The following is an 18,017-nucleotide window of genomic DNA, read 5'->3' as shown; positions in this document are numbered from 1 at the left end:
GGAAGGAAATTTGGTTATAATAATTAGAAAATAGGCTGCTGCATTTTGAACAAGCTACATGCCCAGTGCTGGGGATTTTAGTACCATACACAACCAGAAGCAAATGCAGCGTAACAGTAGAATAATTATTTCACCGCGTGACAACCAGATAAACACCTTCAGACATATTCATCGATGAAAATACAAGCTAGTCTCACTCCTGCTGAATGAGTGCAGACAAGAATATGATATTAATGTCATGGCTAGTCCAGGAAGGATTGAATGCGTCGGGGGCTAGTCAAGGTTGAAGCCCCTTTGAGACTGCCAGAAAAGTCAGCAGGCTGTAGAACGAGGGAGGAGGGAAAGAAAAAAAAAAAAAAAGCAAGGGGACTGACATGTCTGATTTATGTCTCATGCCACAAGGGATTTCAACCACTGATAACCTAATACAACTCAGTGCTTAGCAGCTCAATTACATCAAGGCATTTCAAATGGCTTTTTTTTGTTTTGTTTTTTTTTTGCTGCTATTGCTCTTTTGTTCTTCAGTGCAACAAAAAAGTAAACATACCACTATTGTCAGGACAGAAAGCCATTTTACAGAAGAGGAGGGGAGAGAAGACAAAAAATGAGAGGACACTATAAAAAAAAAAAAATCTTTCCACAGATCAGAGCTGCCATGCATAAATTGTGTTTAGTCCTCATGCCTGGAAAAATGTTCATGGTCATTTGAAAGCAAAACTCAGCAAGCTGTAGCTCCTTGAAGTGACTCCACTGATAGCTCCTCCACCTTATCGTTGTCTATAAACACAGGATGAATGCTTTGTGTGCACTGTGCAGTCATCTGAAGATAATTTGGCCACTATTTTTTTTTTTTTGTTTAGAAAGAACATACTGGCAAGAAACACTCCCCCAAGGCAATTTATTTGAGCAAAAATGATCACAGCTTCTCTGTTGACATAATGCAGTTACTATCAATAAGATACTTTCATGTTTCTAAGAAGCGAGAGCAAATCTGGTTACAATTCATTGAAGGCCCCTTGTGAAGACTGAGCCCTCCTGGGTTCTATATCTCTAGAAACAGATTAAGCTGATGGAAAACTGGTTTCGCCCGTAGAGGAGAGACAGTGCAGGAGTGCATTTCCCGCCCTACAGAGCTGACATTAATGAAACTTTATTGAAATGTTCCCTCAGAAACACGGTTGCTGCTTGAGCATTCTGCCTCTCAGTGAGCTTGGAAGAGGGATGTGCCTCCTCTAAAGGCCTACTTAGGAGTCTGCAGAGGTAGCTAATCAAATTATTATATTTGCTATAAAGACACTTTTTCACAATCAATCACAAGCTACTGCAGCCCACACACAGATGAAGAGCATTTCACTGGAGATTTAAAAAAAAATCTGTTTACTTCCAGGTACACTCATTTGCTTTGCTTTTAATCTAATTGGACAATCATTCAAGACCAGCAATTCAGTGCTGGTAAGCACACTAGTCATCCTTGTGAATAAAAAAAAACCTAATTTTTGACTTCACAGGAAAAAGGATGAAAGCATGTCCACACCTCTTCACATGTATGACCTAATAATTATTTGAAAAACAGCCTTATGAAAAAAAAAACCCTCCCTCTATGTTGTTTCTTACCACTCAGCCTCAAAAGTGTATTTTCTCTGCCATAAGAGCTACCATTCGCAGGACTATTATGGTCTGTGTGCAATGTATACTTTACACTATATGTTTAAAGGATTAGATTTAGCATCCCCCTTTGCACATCACTGTACTCAGTCATCAGTTACACATGTGTCTCCCTAAGAGACATCTGTGCTGTTCAAAGAACAGCTTCACTTCGGGCTGCCGGCTTATTTATTATACACCCCCCTCCCTTTAAGATTCAGACCACATTAAATGTTGGTTCTTCAGATCTCTGCACTCTTGCCCATGTGGGGCAGCTTTCGCACGGCAGCCGGGATGAAGCAGGGCTCTTTTGGCACAAGTGATTTAGCCTGTTGTTGATCATGGTTTGCATAGGAATGCTTCCAGATGCAACACCAGCAACACTGATACTGTGCACCACACTTCAGTGGAAAAGAACACATCAGCAATGCATAAAGGAAAAGGGATGTAAAACACATCACGTACACCTAGATAATCCTCACATGACCACTGTGAGTATGGGTTGCACATATGTGCTCACAAATCAGTCACGCGTCCGCCATTTTTCCAACACGGTTTAGATGAAACCACGCTCACTTCAGAATGACAAATGCCTCGACGAACAACCGAAGCCTGCAGGAAGCTGGCGGATTGTCGTCTAATCTGGACTGGAAAAACGATACAAGCATCAGGTACGTGTGTGTGTGCCTGATTTGCACACTTGCTCAAATGGAAGAAGGTTTAGACTAGGTCTCAATCAATGCTCAAGTAAGCTGTCTAGTGTTCACTATCAGTGCTTAATCAAATCAGACATTTAGTCTGTAAAAAAAACTCAGGCAATCGCAAAGAACTTCTAGAAACCAAACTTTCCTGAGTTAAAAAAAAATCTAAATTTAGACCATCAGTAAGTTATAAATAGGATCATCTTCTGTCATTTTCTGTGATGGCAGTGGCTTTTCTTACTATAAACCTTCTTCTAACATCACATCTCTGTCTCTTACAATAACCAGGGACATCTTTACATTAGTGCAAATAAACACCTGCTGTGACTAAACAACAGCTTGTGATACAACTGATTAAATCATCTGTCAGATAGTCATGACAGCGTTGTGTTACCACAAGAGATCATATGCAGCTGTACATACAATTTACAGGACATTTTCTATGATGATATATTTTGCTAAAACAATCTGTGCAGCATTATGTCTTGAAACAGCTGGACTTACCAACCCACAAAATTAAGTTGCTGCATTTCTACCCATGCACACATAAAACAAAAGTTAGTTTTGAATAATAGCTAAACTTCAAAACACTGTGCGTCTTTTAAAAGTTCAAAAGGTCAGAAGTATGGCTTTGAGTTAATATGCTTAAATTATCCACATGAGCTGCTAAGTGGGCTAAACTGTGCTTGAGAAAAACCATAAGTCCTGCTCATCCATTCCTTTCTATACTTTAAACTCTACCTGAACAAACCGCCCACTGGGTAATTCTCTGGCTTTCACCATTTTAAACAGCTAAATGTATGACCTCACTTTTCAGTAAATTCTTTCTCTGTCTCCTGATGAATGAATGCATCATTCTCGAGCCCCCAAGGCGGTGAAGCACAAAAAAGCACCCCAACCTGTCCCTAAGGACCTCCTTCATTGAAACACACTCCACACAGCCACTTAAGACCTCCACTGGAGAAGAGAGAGAAGGCTGTGGGTTGCACCCTATGAAGGTGCTCTTAATATGCGGCAGATATTCAAGATTAAGTACTTGACGACACGCTTGACAAAATCCAATTTCCTTCCTCTGCCCCCATCCCTGTGTGACAGAGTTATTGGCAGTGTTTCTGCTACATACAGTTAGTGGTGCAGCACAAGACCCGAGAATAATGCAGGTGCTACAATGGAATGTTGGAATTTCATAAAATACGATAATCCTGTGCCCATGTGAATGAGCGATTTGTCCTCAACGTGTCCACAGCAGCTTCCTTCATCACAACGGTTATAATGATTCATTTTAATTTGAGAAAGATTTATAGTTGGCTGAATTTGACTGCCCACCAAACCCGCGAGTGTGCCGACTCATACGCACTCAGTTCACTCCCCATGTCATGTTTCTCCCACAATACACAGGCAAAAACACTATTGTTTATCGTGGCTTTGTTTTTAAGATAAAAACTGACACAATTAGGAAAACAGGGCTTCACGAGACAACAACATGAGGATCCAGTGAGATAGAGGCTTTGATTTTGGGACAGTGATTTATAGAGAAAGGAAGAAAAAAACAAGCCGCAGTCTGGCTGTAAACAAAGTAAGATATTTGATGTGAGGACGCCCTGACTGAGGCTGGAAGCTCTGTGGCCTCAGATAGCCTCTGTGTGGTGAGGATGCACTGAGGTCCCTGCGTATCGCCTACACTGACAATAGGGCGAGCGAACAGGGTGGAGTCCCATCCCACTGCCATTGCTACGTGGCTTCACCTCTCTGAGCAGGATAGCAAAAAGGCGAGAGAGGCTATACTCAGAGGGGCGAGGGACAATCAGCAGTCTGCGGCCACAAAGAGCCCTCAGTGGAGCACGCAACAGCTATGTGCCGTCACCATTTGTCACTATTTCCGACATCTAGATTGCTCAAGTCGAAACCCGCCGAGAACATTAACCCTGGTTATATTTTAGCAGGCGAGCAGCAGCAGCCAGAAAAGCCTACACAGAGGGGCAAGCATAGACTTGTCAAGTTAAAAAGGGAATGTCACCAAGTTGTAAACACTTCCTGTCAGGAAGGGAGCACTTCCTTAATCCTGGAGCAACCAAGCCATTCCTTATTTTCCACAAACCAACTGCAGATAGTGGCTTTCTTTTGCTCTCCGTGCTTCTATCACAATAACAGCTAATTTTATCTGTTTAAAAAAACAAAAGCAAAAACTGTGAAATGTGAAACACAAATTTAAGCAACATTACAACAGAGTCAGAATTATTCGGCAGTCTCATTTCTCATTCACAGAATGCATGAAACGAAAGTCTGGAATCCCACTAAGAAGAAATGGAAGTGTTCAGCTTCCTGGTGGGCAGTCAGATCACAGGGCAGCTCTGTTTGCAAAACGGAAGTCTGGCTGCCTCCTGCAGTGTGACACAAAAACAACAGCCTGCACTCACACACAGGTGATACAAATGCAAATCAGCTCTCTCTGACCTCTACCGTATACTGTATTTTGATGCAAAAATAACTATTTGGTTACAGCTGGAGTTTGCAGAGTTTGTACAGTGGGAGGGCAGAGCATCTCCTTTTTACAAAAATAGTGCAAAAAAAAAAAAAAAAAAAAAAGCCAGTACTTCATCTAGATTCCCCCTTTGTGCCTCAGATGGCATGCAAGCTTAGGGCTCAATTTGTTTCCTTTTAATCGGTGTGTGACGATCTGCCTGCCCACCAGGACTCCCTCCTTCTAGACTCAGCTACACACACACTGTCATTAAACAAAACAGAGCCATGTGTCTACAACTCCCCAGTGGCCAGAGCTGCAGCACTAGTCTGCAGGCTAATTGTAACCTGGTGGAATCATGTGACTGATGTTCCGGCGCAAAACTGGAAAAAGCAAATCGAGTCACAAACACAACAGACTCCATCGGGACTCTTCAAACTGGAAAGAAGGCTCCCAGATGGAGGGAAAGAGGAAAATAAGCAAACAATGGCTAAAGGCCATCGTTTCGAAGACCTATAACTTTCAGGCACATGTGGTGGGATGGTTGTATATAAAACCAAACCATGACTAGTCATTACACTGGATTACAGTGCCATGATGTAAATGCAATAGGATTTGTGGATTCACCAAAATGATATCTTGATGAAAAGCCGAACCTTTCAGTGCTCAATTGAATAACCATTACATTACTGCTTCCAGCGGATCCGCCGCTACAGGATGACTTCATCCTGTTTCAGGGGAGGCGGGGCTTCCACATGCACACTGTTAGGCTGTGGACCAAAGAGCACTGTGCTCCTTCCTTCCTTTCAAAGTGCCCTTCCAGGATTCTTGTTCAGGTCACAGGAATGCATTGTGACGCTCTTTTCTCAATGAAAGCAAAGCATGAGAAAAACAGCGAGTATAAAATATGTTTGGCATGAAAAGAAGAATTTGTTGTACTCTAAGCAGCGAGTGATTCAAAACAGAATATATTGTAGTCTTGAACTGGCCAGGGTCACTTTGAGAAAATGCTTTAGATGCTTAAAATAGCTCAGGAAATGCATGAAATTCTTTGACACCTCAGTGACCAGTGTGTCAAACTGGAAACAGAAATCTCACAACCTAGCTTAGCATTTTATGGCAAGAATATCACAGTCTAATCTTTCCTGTTATGAGTCAGAGTAGCCATAGCAACACACTGTCTTATTTACTTACACAATCTATCATAATTATCAAAATAATTATCTGCTTACTTAGGATGTGAGTCACAATGTGCCCATTGCCGATGGTAAGGAATTTGTCACCAGTGAGCATGATTAAGAAAAACACCAGCTGCAAAACCCAAAGACATGCACAACACAGCTTTCACACCAATCTGTTGATTATTCCAACCTGGGAAGTGAGAAATTACCTTATTAGTACAGCTATATATTATTCCCATTATGTATTTATTCTGGGGGATTATTTACACATTCAGAGATGCACACTTTATCAACTTAGAAAGAACATATTAGATTATGTTTATCACCATGACTTTTACTCAGCCAAAGAGCGCAAATAAACAGGTTTGTGGAAGTGCTGAGAAACAAACACACATCCTGCAGCAATCTGACATTCAGTCAGGCCTGCTATCAACCTCACCAGCCTCTGCCTGATACAGAAAGGCAAAGAATTGCACTTAAAAGAAGTGCTATGACAAAACATGATGGGCTCTCATGTTTTCATTCATTTTCTGGCTCCCTGAAGAAAACCTCTCTCGCAGACCCAGGTGATATTGACGTTTGTGCTTGACATTTTTCCCATCACTTGCAGAGATGAGAGCATGAAAGGCCGGTGGGATGCATTTATAAAACGGCACTGATGTCTGGAGTGCCCGGGTGAAAGGCCAGGCAAAGACATTCACGCTGTGGAGAGATGAAGCTGAGCCAAGTTCAATCACGCAATACTCACGGCACTGTAATCTGCAGGCCAGTCAAACGAGCGACATCTACCCATACAGGAAGACTGAAGCTTGGAAGGCGTGTCCGGTGAGGATAGCTCTTTTGCATACAGCAACGCACCACCTCAATTTTAATCTGATCATTACACATCCAAATGGACTCAAAAGTATGTAAAACGCAAAAGGAAGGACGTCAACATCTATTCAATGGCAGCCAGTATTGCAGGATCACTGCCGCCAGGGCAGGCAGTCACATGTGACTTCTGACTAATATTTTAAGTTTGCTGAAGTTGAATTGATGAACTTGTGATCATGATTTTATCTGATCTGCATGTCGGGAGTTTGGTAAACCAGTAAAAGCAGAACATTCATCACGTTTGGACATGCTCTCTCATCTTCTTTGTGTCTTCTTTGTAATGTTGTAGTGTGATTCATCCATATTTTAAATGACACAAACTTTCAAAAGACAACTTTCTGTCTTTTTCCAAATTTTCTAACCCAGCTGCATCTGAGCCAAAAGGGCGAAGCAGCTGATGTTAACCTGAAGCATTTGTCTTCAACACCTTCAACATGGCAAACAAATCATTTAAAGATAGAAAGGATAATGTTCATCCAAAGGGAACACGTTAATATCAATAACTGGGCTACATGCCTGTAAGGTAAAAATGCACCACTGCACTCCAGAAACAGGAGATATTGTTGTTTTTGTTTTTCTTTTTTTTTTTTTAGAGGACACAAAACATATTTGACAGACTCAAGAGGCCAAATACTTCTGTTCTTACCTGTAGGATGGTGAAAAAAATCAAAATGGCAGAAAATCTCTTCAAGCAGAAAAGGGCAGGGTATATTTTGATAGATTTTTCTTGTACCAAGGAATGCAGGAAAAGGGGATTTTGCTTCCAGGACTCAGTTCATGAGTCATGAGCGAAAATAGAAAGTGCTTTATAAATGGCCCTACAGTGGCACTATGCTTGCCAAAATCTGATCAAGTCTTCTTTGACCAAAGGGCCTAACTTTGCACCAAATTTCACTGAAAAATGTGCAGTCATTATTAAGATATTGTGCTACTAAGAAAAAAACACACATACATACATACAGGATCAAAAGCATAACCTTCCTGGCGGAGACAACAATGGTTTTCCACCTCCAGCATGATCAATTGAATTGCTGAGCCAGGTCTTGTGAAAAAAAAGGCGCATGGAAGGGATGTAGGAAAATAAACACAGAGGAAATCTTTCGATCCAGGAGCCTCTGTTGGCTGCATGGCAACTGTCTCGGCTTCTGATCCAACTCCGTGCCTCTATAGATAGACTTGCAAGTTGGCTCGTAGGATCACTGAGTCAAAGGGACCCTGAGCCCTGAAGGAAGCCAAAGTTAGATTGGAACAGCAGTTTCCCAGGTGCACAGACAGATACTGATGATGACAGGCTGCGCTTAACAAGAATGCCGCCGCAGCCTGTCGGCTCCGCGCTACTGCTTTTGTTTACACATTTCCAAGTGGAGCCCGTCATCAGTTTTGGGTGTCCTTGAGAGAAGTTAGGTTAGTGCTGAGTAGAGCGATGAGCTGGGAGATGAGGCCTTTAATTAGCTCCAAGGCAGGATGATAATTGATCATCTCGCTCAACTCACTCTACCATGAAGGGCTTGGCATCATTAAAAACAAAGCACATCACAATGCCTTGAGAACTCAAAACTACAAGTAACTATGTGCATATAAATAAAGCTCCATATGAAGAGGGCAACTCCAAACAAAGACAAAAATCCTGACACCTCTTAGGTGATGATTGGCACAAAAAAACAACAGAGAATTGGAACACTGTGGGATTCAATAGGACGCCAATGAAAGTGTAGCAGATAGACAGTACATCATTGCATATCAAAACTTCTATATCTTGCTTTTTTCCCCTCATGGGAGCCTGGTGAATAGAAATGGACTTGGGAAATTCAGCTATTGGCATTTCAGGAATTAGGTAAGCAGTGATATAATTAGCATTCATGAGTCAAGTAATTAAAACGTCAATGTAACCAAGCAATGCTGCTAAGACACTCGACTCTGTGCTCTGTCTCCACCAGTCAGCGTTTAGTCTGTGCAAGTAGAACAGCAACAACAAGTAGAAAATAACACAGTTTCTGTAAAGTTAGTCGCCATGTCCTATCAAACTAATATGCATGTATGCGTAGAATCATGTAGAAATACTTTTTTCTCACCATCCACGTCTCTCTTGGTTTATAAAAACCTTTCAACCTTTACAACCTTTCGACACTAGCCTGAATGGAGAGTAAAAGACTGCAAACTGTGTGTGTGTTGAAACGAGAGTCTATTTAATTGGACAATCCTACACTAGAAGAAATTTCTCACCTAGTGGGCTCTTCTAACAAGGATTTACAAACAATCATCATGGCCAGCTACAGCTGGAAAAGAAAATCCTCAGCTTCAGGTCAAACTGTAATCCTCACAAAAGTTTGAACATAAAGCCTCGCAGCACTCTGTGAAGCAACAGTGTAGTCACTGAGGAGCACGGCGACTTACTGGAAAGCTTTTTAAGCACAAATTATTCACCCACTATTTCAAAAACCATAATACATAATGAGACATCCTCGTGTACGTGCGTTCATTTTTTTGACATTTGAGAAATACTTGACCTTGAAAGTAAATAAACATGACAACAAAGACTGCAAGGCGATGTGTTTTGTGAGAGGTTTTCCTGCTGCAAACTTCCCTTTCCTCCTGAGGGTATCAGGTGACTGACAGTAAGCCATGCAGTTAAAGCACTCCACTCAGCACAATGTAAAAAGCCAAAACCGAGACACCTTTTACAAACCCACATTGGGGCTTCATGATTATTATGATGGATTATGCAGCACTGACACTTTTCATGTCTGTGGAAGCTTTTTTTTTAATACACTACAATATACACAGAAACAAATTCTAAAAGGTGGCAAAATAGAGCAAGACATCTCCAGCTTACAGACACCAGCCGAGATGCTGTGAATGGGAGGAACCACTTGGGCAACAGGTAGATAAAACACACCAGTATTATTTAGTATTATTATATTTTTCCATCACACTTCCTTCTCCACTACTACATCCTTTTTATTTAACCTTCAGCCCCTGACAAAAAAAATCCTTTAAACCCTTCTCCTGACATATTGCTTAAGCCCACCAGTTGTCAGTAGTGATTTAGCTCATCTGTAACATCATTCACACTGCTAGGTGTACTGCACAATCAAGTGCCTGTCTGTTAAAGCCATATGGAGAAAGAGGAGGGGCAGAGGCAACTGTATTCCTGGCTGAGGGAGATCCAAATAAGCATCAATTAACAAGAGACATCTATAATCTGTTTAATCAGCTCGAACAGCTGTAGAGGCTGAGTGAAAAAGGCAAATTCTGGTTTCCTGCTTGTTTTGCTGATATAAGATAATGTTATTTATGAATATTAAACCTGCAAATTCCTCCGAGTTCACGAGGGCTGCATGAAAACAGCGGCTGACAGCCTGGGAACACACACATCAACGCAGAAGATAGTTTTATGAGCCTCACTTCCTGATCTCTGTGTTTTGGAGGCATATGGAAAATACAGATGACAGTAACAGTTGTGTTTTGTGTGATCAAAACTGGGGCAGAAAATAAATAAATAAAGGCACAGTCTTCCTTCACACAACACTCTTGTTCGTGACAGGTTGCAGACCCTGTGGAATATAAATTAAAGTGTTGAGCTAAAACCAACTGTGAGCTCGCCACATGTCACAAGACAGGTGCGAAAGCAAACACAAGCGAAGGGGGAAGTAACGGGAAGGTGAAATCAAGATGACCACAAAAATTTTGGAGCCCGGTTGTGACTGAAAGCGGTAACCCGGGAAGGAAAAAGGGGTGTACGGTGTGTATTTTCACATAGCTGTGCTTTCTCCTCTGTACACGAGCAGATGCAGACACTGAAACATTCCTCAGCAGGATCACACTCATCATACAGTATGTCCTTAACCTCACTGACACTGAGCATCTCAGGTTTCTCCAAATGAACCCACTGCGTGTGAATTCCTGAGAAGCCTGACATGACGCCGTGCTCCGAGGAACAGTCTGCATGCATTCTGCCTGTATGTCTCCACAATCACTTGGGGCTGTGGAGTGTGCAACTGGCTCCATGCAGGGGCCTCAATTTGAGACGTTAAAAAAAAAAAAAAAAACCTGCAAGGGCACAAGGCTTGAGCTGTTATACTCAGAGAACAGTGCCAGAAAAGGCTCAAATTAGAGCCGTATATCTATAAACTTATCACAAGTAATTTCCCCCCAAGGTAGCAGGCATCACTGCAAAAAGAACATTCACTAAATTGATCTGTCCAGTTAAATAAGATTAGATTAAAGTTAAATTAGAGACACTGAAGATAAGTCTAGACCACACTGAGATGCGCACACACCGAGAGCTCACACTTCACCCAGCAGAGCACAGTTTGCCTGCACTTAAACTGTCACTAAGCGAACAAAAGACACACAGTTTTCAGCATTAAAAGGCATATCTGCTGTGATACGGGGACATGTGTCAACACAGGACATAGGCTGCTCTCTCTACAGCACTCCCTGTAGCGCGGGTTAGTTATCTGACAGAGGTGGATGTCGCAACTCGTGTGGACGGCCGTTGTGATAACAAGTTCTGCCGGTTGTAACGATTCACTCTTTACAGGAGTAGGTCAAGTGCTTTATAAACAGACCACGATCCAGTATGAGGGGGGAAAGATAAATTAGGCACCGGTCGTATGAGTAAAGAAAAACGTATTTCTGTGATTTATTACCTTCGAGAAAAAAAATGAAATGTTTAATAGGATTAATTAGACTAACGAGAATAAATGTGTTTTGTTTCTTCAGGGTTGTAATAAAAAAAAAAAAAGCCTGTGGGGAAGTTAAGAAGCAAGAAAGTTGTTGCTCTAAGTTTGACTACTAATGTTTGGAGTAAGCTTCACCCACCTTCTCCTTGTTGTCGTGGTCCGAGGGAGGTGAAGTAGGAGATTTAACACTCCCTACAGCAACAGCCTGGGTGACTGTGACACCGCCGCCCGGAGCTGGGCTGCTCTTTTCGATTGTTTCCACCTTGATGAGTCGGTGCTTTGGTGACACGTACTTGATATCCGGTGACCCCACAGTGTTCAAGCTCGTCCCAAATGAAATATTTCCACCTGGAGTGTACGGGTCCTCGAAGTCCAGCTCCTTTTGAAGTTTGTAAGCAGCGAGGATGTCCGGCTGAGCGGGGCTCGGGAAGGTGGCCCCGGAGCTTGTTTGTTGGTAGCCAGGCGCACCGGGAACACCGGTGTGACAGTGTCTGTAGTCCGGTTTCGGAGGCGCCGGTGGGGGTGCTTTGGTAGTTTTGAATCCTAGGTGCTCCTTGAACCACTTGGCCATGCTGCCAGTGCATCGCTCACTAGTCAATGAATGTAGTTTAGTTCCACCACCTTTTTCCTGCCAGCGGAGCCCGGGTCTCTTCTCGTCAAAGTGAAATCCTCGGGTCACCCGCGGCCGGCAGACCGGGTTCGGAGAGCGTCGCCAGTCTCGTGCGACTCTGTTGGTCCGGAGAGGAGTGCGCGAGCCGGGAGGAGGGAGAAAGAGAGAGAGCAGTCACAGGCACTTTCTGATCTGCCCTGACGCAACTCTGTCACTCACACACACACTCACACGCGCTCACACGCGCTGTTGTAGCTGCTCTGACTGTGCGGCTGTTCTCCACGTCAGGTTTCCAGACTACGCAACATGGGAGCGCTTGTGCAAGAGGAACACACGCCCCCCCTCCAACACACACGCACGCACACACACACACACACAACCTGCCCTCCCTACCTGAGAACATTCACTGCCACCTACCGGACTTCTGAAAACTCCACTGACTGCTCACTGCTGTAAATAGCAGTAACAGCTGCACGAAGGCGTCGTCGGTTCTCAAAACCCACAAGCACCGAGCACCCATCAGTCTGCAGGAATCCAGAATAATTTAATAGTGAGATGAGGCCAACAACAGAAGGGTAAAGGAAAGTTTAGATATAGGCAGTGTAGGCATTTATTGAAAGAATAAGGATTAAAAAAGAAAAACAAAGTTCTGTTTGTATTTCCCATCCCTCTCCAGAGTTAACTCTACATTATATTTCCAGAAATCTAGACTTTAAAAAGGTAATAGAGCTCAGTGCTTAAAACCCCTCTCAGGTCAACATCCTCCCCACCAATTGGACTCAAGGGTAAAATGTCCTTTGCTCATCTTCAGTGCTCTCATGTCCAGATGGCCAGCGCAGACTGTTTTAATTGCAAATTGCATTGCAAATGACCAGTGGAGAGGGTTCTGTAGTCTGTATTAACACTGGGCACTGTTCTAGCTAAGTTCATTACACAAATCCGCAAGCAAAAGAGGTGAATTGTTCAAAGCAGAAATACAAGTAAACATTTCTCTCTGAAGTGTCTTTCAATCTCTTTGACGCTGAGGGTCATGGGTTCACATGCTAAAAACTAATTGCCTTTGCAATCAGAGGACAGATGAAAAAATAAAATCCCATTTCCCCTCCCAGGGACATTCTCCAGCTACGGTCTGCATTAACAGGAGTCATGGCTGCAGCACAGTGGGTTTTTATGAAGCAATATTTCTTGTTAATAACACCACACACACAGCCTTAAGCAAGTCACAGTGTACAGATCAGAGTTTAACCCTGGCAGGCCCCTGGGAGAGACAACTCCATGCTCCAGAGATCAAAACAAAATCTATTATTTCTGTCCTGAAATCCTGCCATCATTGCACTTTGGGCACGCACAGAGAAATTTGACCAGTGCAATTTCCTTGCACTTTAAAGGAATAATTTCACCCCACAGCCAGGATGTTAATCTGTTTAACTAGTGTATTATACATAAAAGCTTTAAAACAAAAGACCAGGGAAATGAATTCAGATGGTCCTTATTTTATTGTAGCACTGGTCTTTTTTGCTGCCAGTTTTGGGGAAAACAATCTCCCAGACAGAAGAGCACAAAGAGAAAGCCCTGACCCAGGCCACACATTACATGGTATGTTTTGGGGCTCCACAACACATACTGTAGGTGTAACTTCAGCGCTGTGTTTATTCATGCACAGGATGTGATATAAATATTACCAGTGCTGCATGGTAATAGCCCGTCTCATGCTTTAGGTCTTAGAGGGCAGGAGCAGGTGTGTCATTTAGGTTACTGAGCTTGACTCACATCACAGACCTTTTATTGCATTGCTACAATTGCATTTACCAATTTCCCTCGGCTGCCTTCACCCTTTAAAATGCAAATCCTGTAATCCACTACCTCATAGGATGCAAACAGTCCTCTTAAGTATTCTACACAGTCACAGTGATTGCCAGGAGGAAGACTGTAGAAATGTATAGGACTCTGCTCAAGTTATCAAATTTAAAACGATATAGGGGATGCTGGTAGTGTATTAGCACAAGCAGTCAATACTTCATATAGAAGAAACTGAAAAACACTATAAACTGACAGGTGTTGCACCACTTTCTTCCAGAAATGGCCTTGAATCAGGATTGTCAGGTACATCAGCACAAATCCCTAAAGTTGTAGACCTCCACTTTTTCTGGTATTGTTTTAAATGTAGAAACCCATCAGTTATTGCAATATATGCAACCATTTACCTGCTGTTCCTATAGGCTGCATGGCTTAGTAAACTGACAAGCAGACTGAAGAGCAAACGTTCTTTCTATATATTTGTCAGTGATGGGGATGTTGGCATGTATATAGTAGGGATTTAATTTAAAAAGCATGCAGTTATGTACAGAGTTCAGACAAGATAACAGCTTAGGCTTGCTGTAGGTAAATGTTAATGCCTTCAACAGTTGCTGCACAGCTCAGACATTTGACATGCTGAGCAAGACTTGTGACAAGTTTATTTTCCTCTTCATGTCTGTTGGCTTCAGGGTTTTTTGGGGCACTACCGGAAAGGATTACCAAGCAGGCCATGGTGAGGGCTGAGGAAATCATGGAAAGGATTTATCAAAATACATCAACCCAATATTTGGGGCAACTTAGTGATGCAAATTTCTCCTAACCTGTATGTGACCTTTCCTCTCTGTACTGCACTTCTAAGGCTCTAACACAGTGTGGATATCTGTTGCCTGCTTTAATCTCAGTTTTCGTATTATTACAACGACTTGCTTTCTTGCCTCAGCAGCCCAGTGCATTACACAGAATGTCATGGCTCAGGTTTGAGAGGACTCGACAGCAGCATGACTCAGAGACACCGGAAAAAGTTCAAAACAGTCCAACTTTATTAAGGCTTGGCAGCCATTCACCCCCTCCAGCCATTGTCTCCATTGCTACAGAGCTAGCTTGATGGCTAGCAGCTCCAGATTCTGGATGTTGGAGGTGGTAAGAGAGTTTATGGGGGCCACTACAGTACTGTAGCCCCAGGTGAATTGTCTGAAAAGCCCAGGAAGCCCTGCAGTTGTTTGCAGAAACCTGAGGTAGGCCAGTCCACCACCACTTTGACATTTGCCTGTCTAGACCACAAACCCCCAAAAGGACACAGTGGACAAGTGAAACTTGTGCGTTTTCTGCATTAAAGGCTTGGCTCTCCAGCACTGTGGAGTGCTCCTACCTGGTCTTGGAAACGATAAAAATATCATCCAGATGAACAAAGAGAATCGTATTCAGCATGTCAAGGAGCACATCATTTACAAGGGCCTGAAAAACAGGTGAGTGAGGGTGAGGCAAGTGGCTGAAAGGCAGGACAGCTGGGGTTACTGCTGGTCAAGAGGGCATGGCAGGGCCTGAAGTGAGTGGAGAGTTAAGTAAAATGACAAAAAGACAGGCAGGTAATGAATGAATGCATGAATGAACTGTGACACAGAATGCTTCTGAATGTCAAAATACTTCACCAGTACACTATTCACGTGCTGCAGTACTATTGCACCAGGCTGGAGCAAAAGTGCCAACTGAAGATTTTGCAGCTATCTTTGTAACATTAAAGCTTTTCTTGTGTTTTAAAACAGGTGGGTGGAGACTGTAACTGTGTTAAGTGATGCATCTGAAAAGAAATGACTGTATGTGGAAAAAAAAAAAAAATGCTGCGCAAACAACTGAAGCACTTTGCACAAATGGGTATGTTTATGTTCAATTTGTCTGATGCGTTTCCCAGAGGTATGCAGCAAAGCCTGAGATGACAAAACAATAATTTACTGTCAAGAAAAACAAGAATTAGAAATTAATTTGGCTGCAATAATTTTATCTAAATACCAACACTGAAACCAAAATATCTTATTTAAATGAATCTTTGGGAATCAGTTTTATAGCCAAAGAGGCAAGGGAACTAAATCTTTGTGTTAGGCTATGTTTTGCTTTAACATTTTAGTGTAACCTGAAATAAATTGACCAACTAATCAAAAGAACCCCAAGTGTTAACAGAAACAAATACTAGCAAGTAAATATTCATAAATGGATGGACTTCATCCTTTGTAACTGTAATAGTTTCACAAAAAAATATTTTGTGGTAGCAGCAAGTTGTCTCTCTCTCCGCTTTACTTTTTGCCCACACCCATCCCATGTGCATACATACAGTATTCACAAACACACACGCACATCACGTTTCATGTGATTCCGAATGAGCTCCTGCAAGTCGTTTCAAACTGTGCTCTTTCTTACACGTCAATAATTTATCAAAACATTTACACCTTTTTTGAGAAACATACGGAGCATCTACACCCCAGTGGTCTCCATGGAAACATGATTAAGTGATTTAAGCAACTGCTGGACATTTGAAGTCAAAGCTGCGAAAGTTGTGTGCTTTGCATCAGGTGCTTTTTTCCAGCAGTGTCATTCAAGCATTTGGCGTTTGATTCGGTTCTCCAGACTGAGGGAACATCTGTGAAGGCGTAAATTTCGCCTGTCTGTCAACGACTGTATCACCAAGGTCCTTATCAGGGAAATCAATATCTAATTGCTCAAGGAGACAAGCAGAAGACTGTGGTTGCAAAGCTCCCACCGTGAATGTACTGTAGGAAACAGTTTGAACAGGAGGCGAAGCAGCTGCTGATAAACAGGAAGTATGCTTAACAAAATGTCCTGCATTAATGACAGCTAAATGGAGCTTAATCTTACATCTACATGTCCCATATAGCTGCAAAATTCAAATCATCCAAGTCAAAGTCAGAAAAAAGGAATGTATTCAAAGCCCTCTCAGGGGCCTGTCATCCTACTCTCATTTTCATTTCAGATTAATCATGATTAGTGATTAATATAGTCTTTTGGTATCAGGTTAGACTCTGAATTTGGGGCCACCAGTCTAATATCAGTTTTTTTTCAATGATGTATGAAGACTTAAAAACATGTCATTAAGCTGTCTTCTCCCCTCAATTTACACCTCCACCTCATGACTTAAGAGGGTATTCAAAGAATTTATGAATTTTTGTTTACTTTGATCAGTCAGTCACTCTGTTTCACTGAAAGTCTGTGTATGACATTTAGGACACAAACTGCACAAGTGCACTATCCAAGCAAATGAAGGAAGCCAACATAAAACTGATATACATCCATGGTATCAACACAAGACATACACAGGAGAGGTTAGAGCACTATGTAATATTTTGCCTGCTGTTCCCTAATAATGTTACCCTGTGGGGCTCCATCCCTTGTGTTCGAGCCTGTGTGTGCGGATCAATCCTCCCCATGTCTTCAGTCTGCACAGCTTTGTTTGATTTCCCATGCCTGTCAATCAAAGTGCAGGCTGGGATCTTAAAAGCTAGCTCCTTTAGCTTCTCATCCAGCAACTGTGTGGCTGTCACCTTTGGCTGTTCCAGAAAGGCTCACCACTGCAGAGATGAAATGAAGTATTAATGGGTGCTTCTGCTGTGAAGGAGGACAAGGACAGATTACTAATCTGATTTATGTGTGTGGCCCCCCCTGTATGCCCGGACGCAGGTGTGCATAGATATGAGCTAAACATACGTTCACTCTTTTATTACAGATTTTGATGGCGACAGTGGAAACAGGTGCAGTTTATTGCAATGTAGTGAGGCCTGACCTCTGTCTAGTGGGGCTCTATATATGTCTTGTGCCTGATTTGGTAGTTTCCGCTCAGCCAAAGAATTTATTAAAAAAACACAATTTGTACTACAGTCAGTGATGGAAGAAGCACTTAGATACCTGAGTAAAAATCCCTTTATTACAGAGACTTTCTGCTTGATATTGAAAGTAAAAGTCCTGCATTCAATGTTCACTGTAACATATAGATATTAGCTTTAAAAGTAAAAGCTGTCATTGTGGAGAGTGTGCATCTCAGAGTGTTATTATTATATT

The 18,017-nt window shown here is 42.3% G+C and overlaps 1 protein-coding gene across 3 annotated transcripts in view; it reads right to left on the bottom strand.

Annotated features, from left to right (window-relative positions):
* The window catches only part of LOC121197016 (SH2 domain-containing adapter protein F-like), a 98,350-nt gene extending 85,956 nt beyond the window's left edge, over positions 1-12,394 (bottom strand). For 2 of the 3 annotated variants that reach the window (XM_041060393.1, XM_041060559.1), the window contains exon 1: positions 11,685-12,391. In XM_041060393.1, coding sequence (XP_040916327.1) covers positions 11,685-12,116 — 432 coding nt within the window. In that variant the 5' untranslated portion in view covers positions 12,117-12,391. Of the gene's footprint in view, positions 1-11,684 lie in introns of all 3 variants that reach the window. The other variant, XM_041060479.1, reaches the window with a different exon arrangement.
* Between the last annotated feature and the right edge of the window lie 5,623 nt (positions 12,395-18,017).

The sequence above is a fragment of the Toxotes jaculatrix genome, chromosome 1 (genome assembly GCF_017976425.1).
Source record: "Toxotes jaculatrix isolate fToxJac2 chromosome 1, fToxJac2.pri, whole genome shotgun sequence".
Lineage (NCBI taxonomy): Eukaryota > Metazoa > Chordata > Actinopteri > Toxotidae > Toxotes > Toxotes jaculatrix.
The sequence above is the reverse complement of the archived record's forward strand: the minus strand, read 5'-3'. Positions and strand labels throughout refer to the sequence as shown.